This window comes from Centroberyx gerrardi, chromosome 12 (assembly GCF_048128805.1).
Source record: "Centroberyx gerrardi isolate f3 chromosome 12, fCenGer3.hap1.cur.20231027, whole genome shotgun sequence".
In the NCBI taxonomy this organism is placed as follows: domain Eukaryota; kingdom Metazoa; phylum Chordata; class Actinopteri; order Beryciformes; family Berycidae; genus Centroberyx; species Centroberyx gerrardi.
In genome coordinates, this window is record NC_136008.1 from 28,962,322 (window position 1) to 28,984,419 (window position 22,098).

General features: G+C 44.9%; 1 protein-coding gene across 1 annotated transcript in view; it reads left to right on the forward strand.

Moving 5' to 3' along the window:
• adgrb1a (adhesion G protein-coupled receptor B1a) overlaps positions 1–22,098 on the forward strand; it is a 77,044-nt gene that overhangs the window by 11,620 nt on the left and 43,326 nt on the right. Inside the window, exons 2-12 of the mRNA XM_071902064.1 lie at positions 12,858–13,016; positions 13,829–13,933; positions 14,667–14,834; positions 15,311–15,475; positions 16,379–16,543; positions 17,208–17,372; positions 17,524–17,625; positions 17,785–17,891; positions 18,818–19,012; positions 19,414–19,482; positions 20,367–20,475. Coding sequence (XP_071758165.1) covers positions 12,858–13,016; positions 13,829–13,933; positions 14,667–14,834; positions 15,311–15,475; positions 16,379–16,543; positions 17,208–17,372; positions 17,524–17,625; positions 17,785–17,891; positions 18,818–19,012; positions 19,414–19,482; positions 20,367–20,475 — 1,509 coding nt within the window. The remainder of the gene's footprint in view (positions 1–12,857; positions 13,017–13,828; positions 13,934–14,666; positions 14,835–15,310; positions 15,476–16,378; positions 16,544–17,207; positions 17,373–17,523; positions 17,626–17,784; positions 17,892–18,817; positions 19,013–19,413; positions 19,483–20,366; positions 20,476–22,098) is intronic.

Here is a 22,098-nt window from a genome sequence, read left to right on the forward strand (position 1 = left end):
TAACCAAAAGCCTGTCTGAATAAAAACGTTTTCAGTTGCTTTTTAAAGATGTCACAAGAGTCTAAGGATCACAACGATAAGGGGAGAGCATTCCACAAATTGGGTGCAACAACTTGAAATGCACGGTCACCTCGGATTTTTAATGATGGATCCGGAATTTTATTGGAAGCCAGTGCAGAGAGGATAAGATTGGCGTAATATGTGATCTCTTGTTGTTTCTAGTTAAAAGCCGAGCAGCTGCATTTTGGACAGTTTAGAGACGGTCCAAAGAAGTTTTATTCAAACAGGTAAAAAGAGCGTTACAATAATCTAAACGGGAAGAAATAAAAGCATGAATAATCATCTCCATTTCAACCTTGGACACGACAGATCTTAATTTAGCAATGCTCCTCAGTTGGAAAAAACATGAGCACGTGAGCTGGCTGACATGATTATCGAAAGACAGGGATTGGTCAAAGATGACACCTAAATTTCGTAGTTGATGTTGAACACAAACGCTTAACGACCCAGTACACTGCTTGATGTTTGGGATTAAGTTTTCAGGAGCAATTATAAGAGCTTCTGTCTTATCTGCATTTAACTGAAGGAAATTGTCAGCCATCCAATTCTTGATGGCATCCAAACATTAATTGAAAATAGACAATTTGTTACTCTCATCAGGTTTAAAAGAACAATACAACTGGATATCATCAGCATAAAAATGGTAAGAGATGCCGTTAAAACGGCTAATAATCTGTCCAAGAGGCAGCATATATAAAGAAAACAGCATAGGTCCCAGAACAGAACCCTGTGGGACACCGCATGACAGAGGCGCAGTGTCTGACATAAACTGACCCACAGAGACGGAAAAACTCCTATCAGCAAGATATGATGAGAACCAATCCAAGGCAGACCCGGAAATACCCACCAACTGGTTTAGCCTATTTAATAGGATACCATGATCGATCGTATCAAAAGCTGAGCTGAGGTCCAGTAAAACCAATAATGAGCATTTCCCATCATCTGCAGCCATCACAATGTCATTTGTGACCTGAAGAAGAGCCGTTTCTGTTGAATGCAGTTTATGAAACCCTGACTGAAAGGTGTCATACAGGCTATGCGTTTCTAATGCAGCTGTAAGCTGTTTGGCGACAACTTTTTCTAGAAGTTTGGACAAGAGAGGCAGCTTAGATATAGGCCTATAATTCTTTGGGAGGGAGGGGTCCAGATTTCGTTTTTTCAGCAACGGCTGCACTATAGCATGTTTAAACTGGTTGGGGACAAAGCCAGTTGAAAGGGAGAGATTGATCATGGACACAATAGAAGAGCCAGTTGAATTAAAAACATTTATAAACAAAGATGAAGGAAGAACGTCAAGGGGGCTAGATGAAGGCTTAATTTTGTGCAACAATTTAGTGATGTCCTCTAAAGAAACAGGAGAGAAGGAGTCCAAGATTTTGGAGCAGGAAAGACCAATGGTAGGATGGCTGAATGAAGGGGAGATGTTTGCTCTAACATCTCTGACCTTATCCACAAAACATTTCAGAAAGTTATTACAATCAATGTTAGAGAAGACAGGCACATATGGAGAGGCAGGAGAGACAATGATATTTATAGTCTCAAAGAGAACTTTTGAATTTCTTTTGCTAGCTGAAATGAGGTTGGCAAAACAAGCAGTCCTAGCATCCCTCATCATTTCGTTAAAACTGATTAAAAGCTCCTTGAGATGCAGCCGATGGACTTCGAGTTTGGTGGCTTTCCATAAGCACTCAGCCTTCCTACATTTATGCCTAAAACTGCGGATTCACTCATTAATCCAAGAGGAGGATTTTACAGAGGAGATTTGTCTAGTTTTAAAAGGAGCCACTATATCCAACACAGGGGAGCACTGTTCATTAAATAACCGGACAAAGGTCTCCACCTCATTGCAATTTGACAGTACATCAGGGTCAAATAAAGCGGAGAAATTTTCAACTGTGCTCTGGTTAATGATGCTCCTACGAGACATAGGCTATGTTTATGGGGCAGCAGATCCAAATTAAAAGAGACATCAAATAGAACACACTTATGATCGCTGACAAGAAAATCCTCCACGCAAACATTATCAATAGTTAGACCGTGTGAAAAAACTAAGTCCAGAGTATGCCCCGCTCTGTGTGTGGGACCAGAAACATGTTGCATAAATTAAGACTTAGTAATATCAAGAAATTCAGAAGCAACCTTGGAGGTAACATCATCAACGTGGAAGTTAAAATCACCTATAATTAAAACTTTGTCCAGCTTTATAACCGATGATAAAAACTCAGTAAACTCAGACAGGAAAGGGCCAGATGGGCCAGGAGGTCGGTAAATTAAAATACAATAGAACGGCTTCAACCGACCAACTTTAGTTATTTGACGTTTAAATGAGGGGAAAGTCTCAGTGCTTACCGACCGGCATCCAAAACGATCTCTGAAAACCACTGCGAGTCCTCCACCACGGCCTGACAGCCTCGGCGAGCTGATAGAACTGCAGTCTGCAGGGCAGAGTTCGTTGAGGTAGGTATATTCCATATTCCGCTGCCAGGTTTCAGTGAGGAACAGAAAGTCCATATTCTCCCTAATAAATAAGTCATTGAGGAGAAATGACTTGTTGGCAACGGAGCAAGCGTTGAGCAGAGCCATCCTGACAGAAGACTCATCAGGAGCGGCTCCAGCAGAGGCGAGAGACAGCGGGCGCAGGTGGCAGGTGCTTGCTCCCCGGCGACGCCTGACTTCAGTCACCCGCGGCCTACGTGTCCTGAGGTTCTCGATGACGGGGATGGGGAGAGAGGAAGGCCTACAGGGGGAGCTCGCTGCACATGCAACAAATGGGACAGGTGGGAAGGCTGGGACGGCTGTTTTGAGTGGGCTAGGGGGAATATAAGCAGGAGGATATGGATCGATTTGGGTATTATCCTGCACATCAAGAACAGGGAGGCCGGTTACGTTAACCATACCTACACTAACAGAGGTATGACGTCAGTCTGCAAGACTGGATAGATGGCAAGAGAAGTTAGCAGCCAGGACTGTAAGTCCCTTATTTTTTGGGATGGAGATTATTGCGCTTATACAGATCATTCATAGTCCAAAATGAGTCAAAGTGGCTAATATAGCTGTATCCACATGCTGAGCAAAAGTGACGTAACCATAGATCAGTACTGTAGAGACGGCTAAAAATCTCAGAACTCCGTCGGAGGGTGGGGATTAGACCCGAGAATATGCAAATTTTGCAGAGGCTTTCAATCGTCACTGCCAGGAGTTCGTAATCGTCCTGGAGTTTGATTGATTGTCTACACCTGACGTCGTTTGTACCCACATGCACAATCACTGTATGGGCAGACGGGTGACGATGATGATGATGATGGTTGGGATATGTTCGAGTAAGTCAAGGACTTTTGCTCCTGAGAATGAATATGTAATGCCATTAGGGATAGCGACGGATCTAACGATGGAATCACCCACAAGGATATGTTCTGGAGGTGGAAAAAGGAGGCTGCTTGCATTAGCTGAGCTAGCCGCACTAACAAAGGGGGGGAGAGGGGGACAGGGGCAGATGGAAGGAGCCAGTGAGGGAGACACCCGGGAACGCTTGCAGGAGGGAGAGGAGGTCTGGGAGTTGGAGGCGCTGCTGTAGGGAGAGGTGCGCTTCCTGCGAGAGGATGGTCCAGCACCGCTGCCCCTCATGACCGAGGTCCAGGAGGATGACCCAACCCGGGGCCGAGTGGGAGAGACCGCAGAGTTGGGAAACGGCGGCCCATCTTCATCCAGTCCCTGGAGTGCTCCATAGTGGTTGAAGAGCTGGAGTGGATCGTCATCCTCTTCACCCACGGGATCAGGGAAGAGAGGAAGGGATAGCCTCTTTGTGCTCCTCGGCACCGTAGTCCAGGAGGTGGAGGGAGCCGCCGAGTTGTCCCCGAAAGACGGCTCAGAGGCAGGAGGGAGTCGGTCATCAGCTAGCTCCGCGCCAGCTAGCCAGAGGCGGGAGATGAGCTGAGACTGGCGGTGCAGGAGTTCATGGATGAGCTTCTCCAGGGACAATAGCTCAGATCTAAGGCAGGACAAATCAGCGGGAGCCACAATGTCAAGCGCCAAGGCACTTGAGCGACCTTCAGCAGGAGAAGAATCTGGCAGAATCGAGACCGGCAACCAGCGATATCTCTCCGCAGGTACTGGATGTCGTCTGATTAGTCTCTGCTAGTAACTTAAGTCTGTTTGTTTACTGTTTGTCTGGTAGCTCAATTTTGTACTCCACTGTGTTTTTTCACTGTGTTTTTTTACCGGTACAGTAGTCCAGTGGATCAGCAGCAACCAGGCTTACGATAGCAACGTTAGCTAGCTAGCTAACTTGCGTTGATCCTTCGAGTTTAGACTTTTCAACAGGTCTACTCAACAGCTAGAGCAATCGTTAGGAGAGGTAAGTGGAGGCATTGTAAAAATAAGAACAGCTTAGCCACCAGGCTAAAGACAAGCCTAGCTAAGCCAGTAGGAGTAGCCTACCAGTACAGCGGCAGGGACCAGAACTTCAGTAATTGAGGTATCCAGGCAGCGAAAAAGTTCATAATCCGAAAGTCTCTGATAATCACAATGCCAAAATCTACAGATCCAAAATCAGGGAAATAAAGAAGCCATGCTGTTATATAGCTAATGTGAATAATAGAAAGTGTGAGAGAGCTGAGATCTGCTAGCTAGGGAGACTAATATTAACAATGGCTTTTTTACTGGCATATTTCTCCTGAATAGCCGATGTGTCTGAAGTAAAATTTGTGCTTCTGAGCCACATAATCTTTCTAGCAATGACATTGGCTTGCTAGAATGTAAACAACAATTTAAAAATGTTATTACAAAGTACAAATAATATAATTTGGATGGAGAGCTTGTGAAACTGATGGTCAAGCGTCTCATTTGTGATTACTACAGCAGAATAAAATGGAGCTGATATCGCGATTCATTTTTCTGCCCCACAATTTTTGTATCAAGATATATTGATTTTCAATATATCGTCCCATCCCCATCTGTAACCCGTTCATTATCCCTCGTCCAACGCTACTGCACCCATGGTCCTCTAGCATGCAAGAACCATGTGAAAGGACGTAGGCCGCGCTCTTACTTTGTCGTGGTGAAATCTTTTCACAATAAAAGTCCCAAGAATCAGCAGCCTCTGAGTAGATTTGTGCCGTGACACTTTTTTGCTGGGGGACAATTTAGTCCTCTTCAGTACTGGAGGGGACGTGTCCCCTGTGTCCCCCCTGTGCTTGCTACACCCTTGCCTGAAATTAATAAATAATTCACATCTCCAGTGCTTCACTCAGGCCAAAATTTGGCAGGTCCCCACTTTGTGGCACTAGAGCCTTGAGTACAACGAGCCAACATGAACACTTCATTTGCATAAAATGCTCTTCAATAACAAACAAGGGCCATATCCGACGTACTGTGCCCAGAATGACGGCCTATGACAGACACATTGCAATACATTAAACATTGTTCAACTGACAGGTCTTCGTCTCCCTGATCCTGCACACAGAAAAAAGACAGTTCTTCAGTTTCAGTTTCATTTATTAAAGTTTGACAAGGCAGGGTACAGCAGCATAAAAACACAGTTTTTAAACAATGAATCCTGAAATGCGTCAGACATTACAGCGATCAACATCATAAGCAGAAGCATAAAATTAAGAACATAAACCCTAAAATAAATAGGTCATTTAAATAGGTCATTTAAAAAACACAAAATACCTGTTCTGAACTTCTGTCATCATACCTTTAAAAAATGTCACAAAATGTTACAGCACGGAAATAACAGGGTAATACCACCATTATTACTCGGTAATTACTGTTTATTAATGGTAATTACCTATGTAATATTATTGCATTGTAATTATTTAATATTTTAGGTGGTAATTACCAGGTAATATTCACCATATTACTGGGTAATAACAGATTTTCAAGTTCAAGAGTTTCAATTCACCCTCATCTCAATATCTACATTATTACCAGGAAACAGAGATGCTAGTTTCTATGTAATAATGTGGAATCAGGGCTGGAAAATGCAACATTTCTTGTTCCTTTGGAGTTATACTGTTACAACCCATGATAACATCCACACCAAGTCTTTGGTTTATTACCAGGAGCTAAAAAAATCCCAAACTGTACAAACCCTTATGGGAAAGCATCTCCATTTCCATTTCTGGTTGATTGTCTCTGTTTACTTCTAAAGGGTATACTCACATTTGTATCCAGCAACGTGTTCGACTGCAGTTCGATTTCATTGTAAGTGCACCGCCACCTTAGGCTGCGTTCACACATAGCGTTTTTTCCACAACCGCCAGCGCCCTTTTCTCATTAAAAGTAATGGGAAGTTTTTCGTCAGAGCGGAGCGCTTTCAAAAGTTGAGAAATGTTCAACTTTTCAGAAAACCGCCGGGTGACGTGAACCGCTTTTTCCAGCCAACCAATCGCGATCACAGAGACGCTGGCCGTTTCCCATAGCAACAACAAATATGGAGAAAGTGAAAGTGCCAGTGGAGAAATTGGACGTTGTAATAAATGAATTTCCATTACCGCAACAGTGATCTTAAAGGCAGTATGGATTATACTGGACATGTATTGGAAATATCTGGTAAGCCTTTGCTTGTTGCACAACACTGTTTTGTCTGCTAGCAGTGCTAACCAGCTGGTTAGTGAGATAGCTACGTCAGGTGACGTTGCCGTGATCCGCTTTTTATTTCTCCTCACAAAAAGCGCTCCAGGCAGCGCTTTTTCCACATCAAAAAACGCTATGTGTGAACGCAGCCTTAAAGAACCATTCCCTGGTCCTGTATAGAACCTGTTTTGTTAAGAGTATAGATCTGCCCACCAGGGTGGAGGTGGAGATGGAGAACCTGCGTCTCCATACATCCACACATCTACAGTATGTAGGCTACATCCATCCACAATTAACTCCCAAGGCCCTTCCTCCGTAGCCCGCCATGATCAAACCCCAGGTAGGCCCTGACAGCCCACCCCCCCACCCACCACACACATAAACACACACACACCCATCTCTCTCTTTCTCTCTCACTCTCTCCTCTCTTTCTCTGAGTCACAATGCAGTCACCATCCCACACTGTGTGGGGAGACAAGGGCTTCTGATGTATGAGAGTGTTATAAAGCGTGGGAAGAGTAAACCACATTGCTCTGTACGGCCAGAGATGTGTGTGTGTGTGTGAGCGACCGCATCCAAGGCTTAACAGGTTAGCGATCCCCGGATGCCTCCGACGATATTTCACATAACTTCCTGTACGGGATGCAAATGAAGCAGCTAAAAAGTCCTCCCAAGGTAACTTGGAGATACAGCAAGAACCAAAAAAACCAAAACAACAATGACACATTCATCTGCGAGCTAAGGAGCTGCGGGATGAACGAGGAAGCCGAGAGAGAGAGAGAGAAAGAGAGACCGGAGGACAGCGGGGGCGGTTTTAAGTCTTAAAAGCCATGTGAGGGAAGGCTGAGTGGGCGGGGGAATCCACTCAAAAGTCCGTGGAGGAAATAGACGAGGAGGCCCCCGCCGGGTTCCCACAGGAGCGCTTTAGCCTAAACGCCCGGCGCATTGTGGGGCGCTGGTAGGAAAACAACCTGTAAACAACGCTCGGCGGAAGTCAAAGTACTCCTCGCTATCTCTTTTTTTCTACTGCAGAAATGAACAGTGGCACAAACAAGAGCAAAGCGCGCCGTCTGAAATCACAGTCTGGCAGAGATTTCCAAAATAATTGAGTTGTTGGACAAGTAAGCAGGGCCGGCTCTAAACTGCTGGAGGCCCTGGGGCAAAATTTTCTGCGGAGGCCCCCCTTTTGAGACAAATCCTACCCACCATCTAACAATAAAGACTGAGTAAAAATGTAGTGTTTAAAGCATTATATGTTTGTTACCTGTTATAAGATACAGCGCATGAATATCAAGATAAAATGTAACAAATACAAAGGTGAATGTGGCTCTCTCCACTTTCAAGGGGGCCTCAGCCAATAAGATCCATCATCGGCTGGGGGTGGGCCTTCCCCCAAATCAGTGCTTTTGATTGGTTTTATGATCATTGGCATGAAATGTATCCAATAAGAACGGTAAAGTCGAAAAACCTTCAGGACCTTATCAGCCGTTGTTTCTGCCAAAGATGGATGTGTGTTGAGAAGGAAAAAAAAAGAGAAAAAAAGCCAGGAAAGCCTTACTTGTATGAGCTGTCTGTCAGTCAGGCTGGAGAAAAAGTGGGAAAAACCATCTGATCCCCGCGGTGAAAGACCTTTTGAGCTGTTTCTTATCGCTCCCTCTGAAGCGGGGCATCCATCTTCGGAATTGAAATGTCTGGTCGGCTGACCTGCACCTGAAAACCGAAGAGGCGGCCCGCATGATATGTATTTATAGACAATGGGTTTGGGCAGAGGGGTTTTAAGAGATGGTGCTGCTCTGGGAGGCGGTCTTCAGCTGATAGGTGGTACGGTCTTACATGGATTCCCACCCGTTTCAGTGTGTGAGATGAATAGCCAAATTGGTTTGGAAGCGGATTAGAATTAAATTTCTCACAGTTGGAAGTATTCCCTTTTTGTTATATTTCCAAAACATATCAGTTAGGGTCAGACTGGTACGTGGGTTTACCGGTAATATCAGGCCGATATTGGACGGCCAGCATGGTCCACCTCTGATGCGATGGAGTTTCCTCCTTAACCGCAGCTAGTGAATATGTTTTTATTATTATTTTAACATCAGATGTCCAGTCCAGTGTGGTGTGGGAGGATTTGACTCAACAGTCTGTAAAACCAGCAGGGAAACCTGCCTCACCCTGCCTGAAGGAGCTGCTAACCCACCTAAAAGAATCCCATTAGTCTTTCAGTGGAGAGTTTTAGTGTCCCATGATGGTCTGAATGCTGTTTCAGAGGCTTTTCCACCTTGTCAAGAATCAAAATCTGGGGGCAAACACTGAATACCTGACAACGTCAAATTCAAAGGCAGCTTCATTTGAAAAACATCAGTATCGGTCTTCCAAAAACCTGTACCTGGTGGCATGTTGACATGTTGGTGACGGGTGGGCTAATGTCACAGAGGAGCTGGCAGGGGAGCTGACTGGGTGCCGGGTGCTGGGTGCACCCATGGGTTAAGCTTCCTGCTCTAGGAGGGAGAGAGTGATCGATGGGATGCGATTGTGTGAAGGGGCCCTGCTCAAATATTTACCTAGAGCAGAATACAGACGGCAGGCAGTAGATTAGACCGCTTGGAAAGAAAGAAAGAAAGAAAGAAAGAAACAGAATACATACTGCAGGCAGTAGATTAGACCTGTTGGAAAGAAAGAAAGAAAGAAAGAAAGAAAGAAAGAGAATAAAGACTGCAGAGTACAGACTACAGGTAGTAGATTAGACCTGTTGGAAAGGAAGAAAGAAAGAAAGAGAAAGAAACAAACAAACAAAGAAACAAAAAGAAAGAAACAATACAGACTGCAGGCAACAGATTAGACCTGTTGGAAAGAAAGGAAGAAAGAAAGAAAGAAAAAGAAAGAATGAATGAAAGAAAGAAAGAACTAAAAGGGAAAATGAATATATTGTATATGCAAACAAGATTCCATCTAGTGACCATTATCTTCCACCATTGGAAATGAAAGAAAGAAAGAATAATAATAATAACAAGTCTCTCTGTTTTGGAGACACCTTGCATCCACTGACATGGCATTCTAACACATGCTATTCAATTTGCCAGACGTCTGCCATCCCCCCCCCCCCACTCTTTTCATCCCCTCCCCTTCTTTATCTGTCCTAATACCCCCCCCACCCACCCCACCCTTCTTTCTCCTCCTGTCTCCCTTCATCTCCCTCTCTCCCCCATCCCTCTCCGCTGCTCTCTCCTTTCACTGCCTGTTATCTCCAGCCTGCAGTTGACTGCTTCTGTCCTCTGGGTGTCAGCACTCGCCTTATCCTTCATTCTGCCATTCAGCTCGCATGGAACTGATCGGCCCATTTTCTCCCTGTTTTCATTATTATTATTTTCTTTCTTTCTTCTCCCCCCCCTTGTCTCTCTCTTTCTCACCTCCTCCTCCTTTCCATATATACCCCCCACCCCCCCCTTCCAGTTTCTTTCCTGCTTGTTGCCGCTACAGTTGTCATCTTCTACATCATATTTCACCCATCCCCCCTGCGCCCCCTCAACTACCAATACAGCCCATCGCAAACACACACACACACACACACACACACACATCCAAAGCTCTTTAAGATCGGGTTACGGCGGATTTATTGATCAGCGAAGTGCTGCTTATTGACGACTTCAAAGCGGCGCCGAAACCAGATCTGTAACGGGAGATGCCCATCCAGTCATCCCACTGCTCCGAATAGGGAAGGGGGGGGGGGGGGGGGGGGGGGGGGGGGGGTTTGGGGGGGGAAGGTGACTTTCAGGAAGTTCACTATGGGGAGAAAATAGACACACACACACACACACATGCATATTCGAAAATGCTCAGTAAACACATGCGCACACACACCGGGCCGCTGAAAACGCACATTCGCAAGGCAATTGGAAGGGAAAGAGAAGAGCGTGTGTGTTTTAAAGATAGGCGAAGGTCAAAGTAAATAGGGGATTTTTTAGGAGGGAGGGAGGATGAGTTTAAGGATTATTGAAGAGGTGACTCTGCAGTGGTCTCTGCTATCGTGGGGGGTGGGGGGTGGGGTGACTGACAAAAGAGCCCCCTTCTGAATTATTGAGAACATAATGAAACGTCCTTGTGGAGAGAGAAAGAAAACACCGCATTATTCTCCTCCCATTTCTATTCCCCCCCCAGACTGATTATTGGGCAGAAAAAAAAAAGTTCATAGTCTTGTCGTTTCTTTTCTCTTTTTTTTAAGCAGAAGAATGAATCTTATCTCTAAATGGACCCGCCCCCACCCCTCTTTTTCCTCTCGCCTTCGCCAAAGCCTTCATTTGACAGAAGGAGCTTCTGTCCTTTGCTCCAAACTGCAGTTAATCTCCCTCTGTATTCATAGAGCATATTTGTTCACAATAAATCCGGAATGATTCGGAAGAGGAGGCTGAAGGTTATTCTGCTGCATCATGCTCACTTTTTATTTCCTGAAACAATGGAAGTTGTTGGTATGATTTCATTTTCCTATTAAGGGCCACTAATTTAGTCTACAATAGGGCCACGGACCCCCATTTGATAGGACCCAAATCGGACCTGGACAGACCCAAATCTGACAGTATTTTTATTGTTAGATATGATTTTGTCCAGAATTCCATGGCTATCTGTATTGTAGGTAGAGAGATAACAGATCAAAACAGTCATTCTTCTACATTCTCTAATTGTGTTAACTTCTTGTAAATAAAATAATGCTGAAGATTAACAATTCATCAATTTGCTGGGGACCCCCTGGAACCCCCTCAAGGACCCCTGGTGGTCCCCGGACCCCACATTGAGAACCACCGGTCTAGTATATGATGTTTTAACACTAGAAAGGCCAATGGAAGGCTAACACTGGCTTGTACACAATGGCTGAAATTCACTTTTTGGCTTCACTTAATAACTAATATACAATTTTCATAGAAATGTGTTAAGAGAGAGTGTATGGTGGTCAGCAGGGACAAGGTTCAAGAAAGGCAAATACCCAATATTGTATATAACAGAGGAATTCAAATGTTATTGTTTTGAATGTGCGGTCAGTGACCCTTATTGATTTATCCACCAAAGACACATTTTACTACATTTTAATTTCAGAAGCTGTTTGTACACAAAAAGTCATGGAGGGACATTTTGAAAAGTGAATGTTTTAATTCTAAAATTCAAAACGGGCATTAATTGATTACAGCTCGGCCTTTCCGGCGTTAAGTGGAATTACCATATCATTGGTCAATGAGTGTTTTTTGGTTTCCTGCGTCGGATTGCTTGTGCGCTGATGAGAGCGGTCACAGAAACATAAGCAAATCCAATTTCACAGCCATGAGTAAACAATTTGGCCACACTCGGTCAGTCTGCTGACAACAAACAGATATTGACTGTGATCGCTGGTGCCTGCTAATTTCATTTCGGAAGGGAAAGGAAATCGTTTACGAATTTTGACTTTTTCATTGAGATCTGTCTCCTTCAATCCATAAAGTTTGACTCGCACGGCGGAGAATCTGCATTCGGAATAATGTGTGTGTGCGTGTGTGTGTGTGTGTGTCTGACTCTTTTGACTGAATCAAGTGCTCTCCACGCTGCTCTCCCTCACCCCAGCCCTCACCCCGAGGAAATTGATTTGCGAGTAATTAAAAACGTGTGTCTGGACGTTGGCCAGCTTCATGTTCTATTCATGCAGATTAATACATATTTGTCGTTGCCTGTGGGGGCTGAAAGGCATCTGTCTGTGCCATTAAACATTCATGAGCACGCAGGACGCAGAGACAGCCGTTCGGCAGCTCTTTACCCCCGCTCCTCCTCCTATCAGCACACATCTTAATGGAGCACATTAAATCAGAATGGCCGGACGGGGATTTCACAATGACAACGGCATTCATCATGCCTCTGTTTTAAAGGAAAAATCCCCCCTTGGATACTCTTACGCTGTTAGATATCATCAATCTGTGATGCTCAGTGTATTCTAGGAGTTACTTTGTGTTGCAATTTACTTTTTTTGGTGCACCCACTTTCCCTCAGCCTGTCACATCTACTTCTACTTCAGTAAGTGATTTACTATGTTTCCCAGAATGCCTTTCAACAACCCACAGATAAGGGGCGTGAACTTGTTGCTTTCAGTCAAAGTCCACCCTAAAACAGTATTTTAGGGTGGACTAAAAGGTGGTATTTCCCAGGGCATAGCTGCTAACACCACCAATGTGTGTGTGTGTGTGTGTGTGTGTGTGTGTGTGTGTGGTCTCCAGGTGTCTGGAGTGCGTGGGGCCAGTGGGCAGAGTGCAGCAGCGAGTGCGGAGGCGGGGTTCAAACTCGGACCCGGACCTGCCAGTCGCCCCTGGAGGAGTCGTACCTGTGCGAGGGTGTGGTGGAGGAGGGCCGGCCCTGCAACCCACAACCCTGCGCCGGTGAGCCCTAACACACACCCCGCTGTGTCCATGTGTATGTGTATGTGTGTGTGTTCATGTGTGTACGTGTTCGTCAGCGAGTGCACCCGCATGTTTTTCGATGCGGGTGCGGGTGTGTGCGAGCGTGTGTTTACAGCCACTTTTCTTTTTTACCTCTTCTGTTCTTTCTCACATCTTGTTCATGTGTATTTGCATCCACCTGTCTATAAGTCAGTGCTTTGACTTAAGGAGTGCATGTTGGAAAGGGGACTTTGATCGATGAAACAATAATGAAGTCATGGTCAACCGTTTTCAAGACCATGCATGCACAATGTGTCGAAATCATTACTCTCAGAAATGGCTAAAGGGACACTGCTGAGCAAAGAAAAACAACATCTGAGCATTACAGTGTAGAAACCACCTCTGCTATTGACTAAGACCGTGTAGCGCTTTCACTTAATTGTTGTGCTTTCATTGCATAAAGCTTTCTTCCTTTGTACAGAACTGCTTTTCTGTCTGACAAATGGCCCAAATGGCAGATTATCACAGCTATAGATGTGTGTTTTTTTTCAGTTCCTCATGCCATTAGAGGCATCTGAACACGTTTCACACTCAGATGACCACCAATAGGCAACAGCTGAAAACACTAAAACGACGACTGAACATAGCGCACCAACACACACACACACCTGCATTTCAGAAAAGTCCCAAGTTTGGCTGATGCTGCTCTGGGTGACCAATCACGTCACGGTTGTGCTCCCGAAATATAACCTATTAGTGACGGAGCTCCGCTTCTAACACCTCCCCCTCCTGGCCTTGCCTCACCCCTTTAGGCAAAGGCCGTCATCTCTCTCGCAGCCAATCACTTCGCTCGGTGGACAGCCGCAAGCGCGATGACGTAGACAAGCCCCGCAGCGGACAGCAGAGCCCACAGACAGGTAAGACAACGGGACGCAGCGGGATCCCATGCATCAGTCACTATGGCAGCTTGGGTGACCACCACACTTACATAGGCACAACACCACACCAAGAGACTAGAAACGTACCACACACTCCTAACACACACCTATACACATCTATCAAAATCTCCCAAAAGAGTGCCACGTCCGCAATGGACTAATTCCAACATGGACCCTGACTGAACATGGTGAAATCGTATTTTACGTGAGGTCATACCAGGAGATTGTGCCCTTGTCTGTAAAACATGATATTAAATGGAGTCTTCCTTCTCTGTGAATACCTCTGGTCGATTAGCCAATCAATTCCCCACATCCTGTTTAGTTCTCCTCTTCCTGCTTCCCCTGTTGGACAGCCATGACTGCCCAACTTTCCCCTTACTGGCTCGGGCTCGACTGACCGGGACCCTTCTGAATGGGCAATCATGGCCGTTGCAGAGATGATTGACATATCCTAAGCCAGTGGCATTCACTTCCCCTGGAAGTCGATGCAGAGGATATGGCATCAGAGCCCCCAGAGTTGCAGAAAGAACGGCAGAACAAAATCTCTCTCCCCCCCCCCCCCCCCCCCCCCACCTCGTCACGCCGCACCCTTTCCTCTTTTGGCCGAGGAGGCTGCATCCCGCATGCTAATTAGTTTTGGCCCTGTCCTTTCCTCTTCCTCCTCCCTCTCCTCCCTATCCTCCCATCCTCTACCCATCCCTGCCTCCCTCAGTAGACTCAGCATCAGGTGAGGAGTGGTCGGCGTGGAGTGTATGTTCTGCCACGTGTGGGGAGGGCTGGCAGAGTCGCACTCGTTTCTGTGTGTCCTCCTCCTACAGCACCCAGTGTAGTGGGCCACTGCGAGAGCAGAGACCCTGCAACAACTCTGCCGTTTGTCCAGGTAAGCCCCCCACTGCCACCTCCCTGCTCTCACCCAGCCCTCTTCCGGACCCCGCCTCACCCATACAAGACATCCTGACTCCCCTCCTCGGGCTCTTAACAAATCCATGGCCCCTGGGTTGATTTCTACCCTTGCCTTACAGAAAGGGCTTTGCCTGCAGATTAGAAGGATCCCTGCTGTAATGATCGGGATTTCATGGTGTTCTCAAGCTCCCTCTACATGCAGGCAGGCAGGGAGACTCCTCTCAACTCACAGATAGCAATATTACCACAGGTCCACAGACCGTCATAGATGATCCCAGTTAAACCAACTGAGCCAGCACAGTAACTGATAAGTGAGGGTACAGTTGGGCGTCCCAGTAGGTTTGTATTGTGACCAGTGGAGTGTGTTCTGTTGGTTTTGTGCGTGGCTGTGTGTTGTCCAGGGCATCTGTGTCTTTCCGTCTATAAATCATACCCTAGCCGCTCTGATTGCAGTGCACGGCGCTTGGGACGAGTGGTCACCGTGGAGTTTGTGTTCCTCCACCTGCGGGCGAGGTTACAGGGACCGGACACGAACCTGCAAACCCCCTCAGTTTGGGGGAGATCCCTGTGAGGGCCCAGAGAAGCAGACCAAGTTCTGCAACATTGCTGTCTGTCCAGGTAAGGAACAGACTCCTACTATATGTATGGTTCATGGATATATTTATGGTCACAAAGTATTTGAAAAACAAGTGAAGCACTAGTTGCATGCCTGCTAGCTGTGAGTGTCTTGGCAAATGAAATTACGAAATGAAAAATCAAAACAAATCTCCAATAATAACTTAACATATATGCTAACATACACTAAGCAAGGCCTAATACACCTGATGTTACATTCTCAAAAAAAGTTTAAGCCCACGAAGAAGCCCAAAAAACAATATGCAAAACCTAAATCAAACAATCTGATGTAAAATCACATAACTTACCTTATCAGGAAACCAGGGAACTTGAAATGAATCTTCTACTAGCTAGCCAAACACTTCCACAAGCAATTTGAATTGTAGAGAAACGTGAAATGGAAAAAATCAATCTTGAAAACTAGCATCAGCAGGAGCATTAGTTGGTCTATAACAGTTACTATCACAGGCATTTCAGACAAGGTAGTTTAACAAGAACCTAATGTACATCCTACAGACTCTTAGTGATATCAACACATGCAGATGGCAAGCATAAAAATATGGGTTTATGTTCATTTTTCAGTATTTCAAATATACAGATAATTAGTCTTAGTCTTAGATAATTGCATACTCTATACTGGTACTATTTTCTTAACAGGTTATGTCAGAAAAATAATATTCCACAGTGAGTTTACTTTAATGCAAGCAATTATTTTGTCAGAGTAGATGTCTCATTTTTCAAACGGTGCAAAATTCACTTCATTTGTTAAACCATACAGGTCAAGCAAACTGAAATTAATTACATATATAACCCAAGGCGTATCCATGATACATGGAATGACTAACATACCACCTGCGTTTATTATTCTTTTGTTTTCTTCTTGTTCCCGGCCCTGGCTGCCCTCAGTGGACGGAGTGTGGAATGAGTGGTCCAGCTGGAGCTCCTGCTCCACCTCCTGCTCCAATGGGACCATGCAGCGAACCAGGGAGTGTAACGGCCCCTCGTACGGAGGCTCTGAGTGCCGCGGAGAGTGGCTGGAGACTGTCGACTGCTTCCTCGGGGACTGCCCGGGTACGATAGAGGCGGGGCCGTAGCCTGGCCAACATTTTTAGTGAGGTCCAAAAATCCTTAGCTGGGGACTAGCTGTTGACCATTTAAAATCAATTTCTTGCAGTTTTAAAATAGATGTGCATTATTTATGTCCATGTGAAACTGCAAACATGACTTACTGTCCTGCATTTGCCATGATCACAACATCCCAGTTATTATGCTAATGTTAGGTGTGGAGATTTGCCAGGGAGGCCACCTCTTGAAGAGCTACTCTGTATATAGAGGGTTTTAAGCTCTGCTAAAGATGACTTACTAACAGACACAGTATTTAAATTAACTTGAACACTTGGAATCTTTTAGAAAGACACAATTCGACTATATTAGCACAGAAAAGAAATTGTGCTAATGTTTGGAATGTTTTAGTTATGCTAGCTTGCTTCACCTGTAAAGTTAGGCTAGCTTGCAAGCTAAAGGCTGCGGCTTTGCTAGTGCTTACGGCTAAGTGACAATTTCCAAATGTACAGGCAGGATAAAAACCTTACCTAGGTCTGGACCTCAGTGTCCTTGTATGTCGCTACAGCGTTGGGTAGCAGGCAGTGAACGAGTGTGTAGCCTATATCAAGTGCGTGTGAATGTGTCTTTTGCAGTTCTGTCTAATGCTTTCATGTCTTACGCGCTCTGTCAGTGGATGGCAAGTGGCAGCCCTGGTCGTTGTGGGTGGGTTGTACCAAGACCTGCGGTGGGGGGAGCCAGCAGAGACAGAGGATTTGTTTTGGGCCCTTTTTTGGAGGCCAGCCTTGTCCTGGGGACCGAGAGGAGGTCCGCCGCTGCAATGAAAAGAGATGCCCAGGTCAGCGAATGAGAAAACTGACTGCTTTATCAACAACATTACATCAGGGACTGAAAACTGTGTTACATAAAAAATGTATTTGAAAGCTATCGTACCTAATTTACATACGACACAATTCGAAGCACTTTATTTCTACTCTTCTCTGATGCAGAACCCCATGAAATTTGTGGGGAGGACAACTTCTCCAACGTTGTCTGGAAGATGACTCCAGCTGGGGATACAGCGGCAGTACGCTGTCCTCCCAATGCCATGGGTGAGCTCCCACCACCCACCTTCCATCTCCCTCCCTGATCCATGCCCTGCCCCATGATCATCCATAAGACACTAAACCCCCATGCTGTCGGAGAGGTTAGACCAGGAACAATCCCCCACACCTTAGTGATATTGAACCCCTGTCGGTGTCTCGACACAGGGCTTATCCTGCGCCGCTGCACCCTGGATGAGGAGGGCATCGCCTACTGGGAGAATCCCACCTATATGAAATGCATTTCCAATGATTACCGCAGTATCCAAACTTTGGTGAGTTTTTTTTTGTTATCTTACATTTGCAGCAATTGTAAAGCAAAATAATCACATAACTAGAAGGGCACTCGGAGAACGCAGACCTCCGCCAAGGTTCGCGCTATTATTGCTTGTTCGTGAGTCTGATCCGGATCCGCTCCAAAAATGTAATGGGTTCTTCCTTGGCCCATGCTACACCCTTCCACGAAGTTTCATGAAAATCGGGCCAGTAGTTGTTCCGTAATCCTGCTAACAAACAAACAAACAAACGGCACCGAAAACATAACCTCCTTGGCGGAGGTAATGACAATAACCAATATTTATACTGGGTCAGGACCCAAAGGTATTAAGTTTGCAACAGACTTTTTTTTATTTATCTTTATGTAATGCCTCTTTATTATATATATAGCCTATGTCTTTTTTTTTTTTTTTTTTCCTCCGTCTCATATTTTTCCTCCTTCGTCTCATATTCAGTATCTCTGTATTACATGTAATCAAGGTCAAGATTGTTTTTTGTTTTTTTTACTATTATTATTATTATACACTATTATTATTATTATTATTATTATTATTGATTTACTTTTTTTCTTATTCTTATATTTGTATTTATTATTATTATTATTATTATTATTATTTTGTGTGTTCGTTTGTGTGTTTGTATGTATACATGCAAGAAAAAAAGAAAAAAAAAAAGTTTGCAATAGACCACCAAATTATTCTAGAGAAATTTGCATCAAAGGCTGCTGGCTTATGTTGCCAAAGCCTTCACAAGGCCCTGTATAAATATTTAAGTTCATAAAGTACATAAAGTAAGCTAAATAAAAAACTTAAGGCTGTAAAAATGGGGTAATTTTTGATTAGCATTGCGAAAAAAATGTTTTGGTCTTCAAAAAACAGACTCGTCATGTTTTGATTATAAGAACTAACAGAACTTTCTCCGCTAGACTCGGGAACACCTGTCCAAAGCGCAGCGTGGCCTTGTGGGAGATGGAGTTTCAGAGGTGATGACCAAGCTGAGGGTGACGTCTAGTGATGGGACCAGCTACAGCGGCGATCTGTTGGCCATAGTGGATGTGCTGAAGAACATGACGGAGATCTTCAGGAGGGCTTACTACAGTCCTAGCAGTGCAGACATGCGGGTGAATTGGGAGGGGGAGCTTTGGACGAGGGTTACGCCGATATATGGGTTGGCCGATATTGACCTTTTCATTTGTATAGCTTAGTTAGTTTTAGTGTCCCATGATGCTCTAAATGCTGTTTCTGTGGTTTTTCCACCCTGACAAGAACAAAATTCTGGTGGAAACACTGAATCCTTGAGATTTTTGGGAATTATATGGCATGAAAATGGTCAAATTTAAAGATACTGAATATACGCTTAAAATATTGGCGGCTCCGATCCCCAAAATATCGGTACCTGTCTTCAAAAACCCATATCGGTCTAACCCCATTTTGGACAAAGGTAGACTATAGTACACTACAGAAAGACCTCACTTCAGAACGCAAAGCTAATGATCTGATACCTTTTCTCTTTGTTTTACAGAACTTTGTCCAGTCTGTTAGTAATCTGCTGATGGAGGAGAACAGGGAAAGATGGGAGGAAGCACAACTGGTCAGTGCCATTCTCTCTTCTCTTTCTAATACAGGAATGTACACAATCTCCTCATCTGTAATTACGTCTTTTTTTTAGAATTTAGTGTACAGGGATAATAATAATCCTGATGTCTTGGAGTTGATGAGTTAGACGCTTAGACAAATATACAGGTGGAGAAGGAGTCTGTGATTGACAGAGTGAGAGGGAGAGGAGAGAAGTGCTGCTGATGGACAGAAATAGCTGGAGATAATGAGTAACAGAGCAGACGCCCACTCTTCAATCTGTTCATATGCATCACTGTCCATCCATCCATCCATCCATCCATCCACCCATCCATCCTTTTCTCAGGAGGATGTGTCACCATTCAAGCACCAGAGCAACGTCAAAGACACCAGGCTGGTCTCCTGAAATTTTGTGAAATGAGCATGATGCCTTAAAATGCCAAATGCCCTTAACCAAAGTTGTTCACGCCATTATCACGTGTTCATCATGTTAAAAGGCTAGCTAATGATCTTTTAACGTCACGAACGCATGAAAACAGCGCAAATTCTTGTCCGCAACACGTAATCCGTGTTTCAGCAGTCGTGCTCAGTTCACAAAATTTCGTGAAATTTCTTTGCCGAAGAAACGACACCCGCGGAACACGCAGCAGTGAACAGAAAGGCTGTGATGTTGACAGGGAGATGACAGGAATGAACTCCAGAACTGTGTGGCATGTCAGAAATGGTGGTATTGAACCAACAGGAGACTGTGTGAGAATGTTAGCCAGAAATACTTCGATGGAAGACCTTGCACGTGTCAAGTATTTCAACAGCGGCTCCGAATATTCACCCAAAATCCATAATCCCTTTGTCCTTGTACTTTCCCTTTCTCCCCTTTCTCTCTCTCTGTCTCTCTCCCAGCTGGGGCCGAACATAAAGGAGCTGTTTCGTCTGGTTGAGGACTTTGTGGACGTCATCGGCCTGAGGATGAAGGATTTTCAGGACATGTATGAGGTCACTGATAACCTAGGTCAGCCTTATTTCCCCACCTGGACATCTACACAGCTATCTCTGCTTATCAAAATAAACATTCTTATCGTATTGTTTTTCACTGATGATTGATCTTCACAACTACAAAGGCAGTACATCAACAGAAGGGCTGGGGAGGGGAGGGTGGCCTATTGGTCAAGCAGACCGTCCTGTAACCAGGTACGGTCCCAGGTACGGTCCCGATGTTGCGTCCATGAAGAGCTAAGGGTCCTGTCAAAGGCTATGTTCAGACTGCCAGACCACATCGGATTTTTTGCATATCCAGATTGGAGTCAGATTGATTTTATCAAGTCCTAACAGCAAAAAAACACATGGAATGGATGGAGGAATTCTGCACTAGATCATCCTATGGCGTGGAGGCAAAGATGACACATCTCCTTTCTGCATTTGCAGCTTTTTGTTTTGGTTCCGTATTTGAACAACGTGCCGTCAGTTACCGTACGTACACACGCCTACCTCGTTACCACGGCAACTGTTGCTGATATCTTAACGGTGCCTGAACACACAAATCCGACCTGATCGCTTGCAAATAACAGTGTGGACAGTCTGTCCTAAAGATTGAGAAACAAATCGGATTTACCTGCAGTCTGAAAAAGTGTCCTTGAGCAAGACAGTGGACCCACCTGTTCACTTGTTGTAAACTGCTCTGGATAAGAGAGTCAGCTAAATTTAGTACACATTAGAGCCATGGACCACCATTCGATGAGCGTTTGTCTCTCGGACCCAAATCTGAGACAATTTGTATTGTTAGATAAGATTTTGTCCAGAATTCCATGACTATCTGTAGTGTAGGTAGAGAGATAACAGAGAAACTATGATCAAAACAGTCATTCTTCTACATTCTCTAGTTGTGTTAACTTCTTGTAAATGAAATAATGGTGATGTTTAACACTTCATCAATTTACTGGGGACCCCCTGGAACCTCCTCAAGGACCCCTGATGCCCCCCCCCCTCCCCACCACCACCACCACCACCACGTTGAGAACCACTGACTACAATGTAAGTTTCTAAATGGCGACTATCAAGGTATCAAGGCACCACAGGATCCCTGCTCGCTGCAGTGTTCCATTTTTATCTCCTAGTATCTATCTCAAGAGAACATAGTCAGGCCAAATATGATCACTCTCCCATGGGCAAAAGGTCTTTCACATGTCTCACGGGAGTCTAAATACACATTCACAACCACCTGCTGCTGCCTTCCAGCCCGGTGACTGTAAATGGTCTATTTTTCACAAATAGGAAAAAAAAAAAAAAAACCTGTACTGTGAGCATCACAGAGGCTCTGCCGCTCTCGCTGACCTACACATGAAAAACAAGGCCGAGTTTGAGCTGAGTCAAGGGAGAGTATGTGGGAATGGAGGCCAGATGAGAGGTCCTGTTTATAGCGGTGCCACCTCGCTGTCTGGAGCCAAATCGCCGCCCACGCCAACACCGTACGTCCCCTGGCTACCGACCTCTACTTCCCTCCCACACCTCAAAACATACGCTTTTTTCATTTTCCAACATATAGTTCACTTCGAGTTTTTGGTTTTTTTTTCCTCCAGGAAGATAAAGAAAGCAATGAAGACGTATAGGATGTGGGATTTCACCGATGTTATCTGAT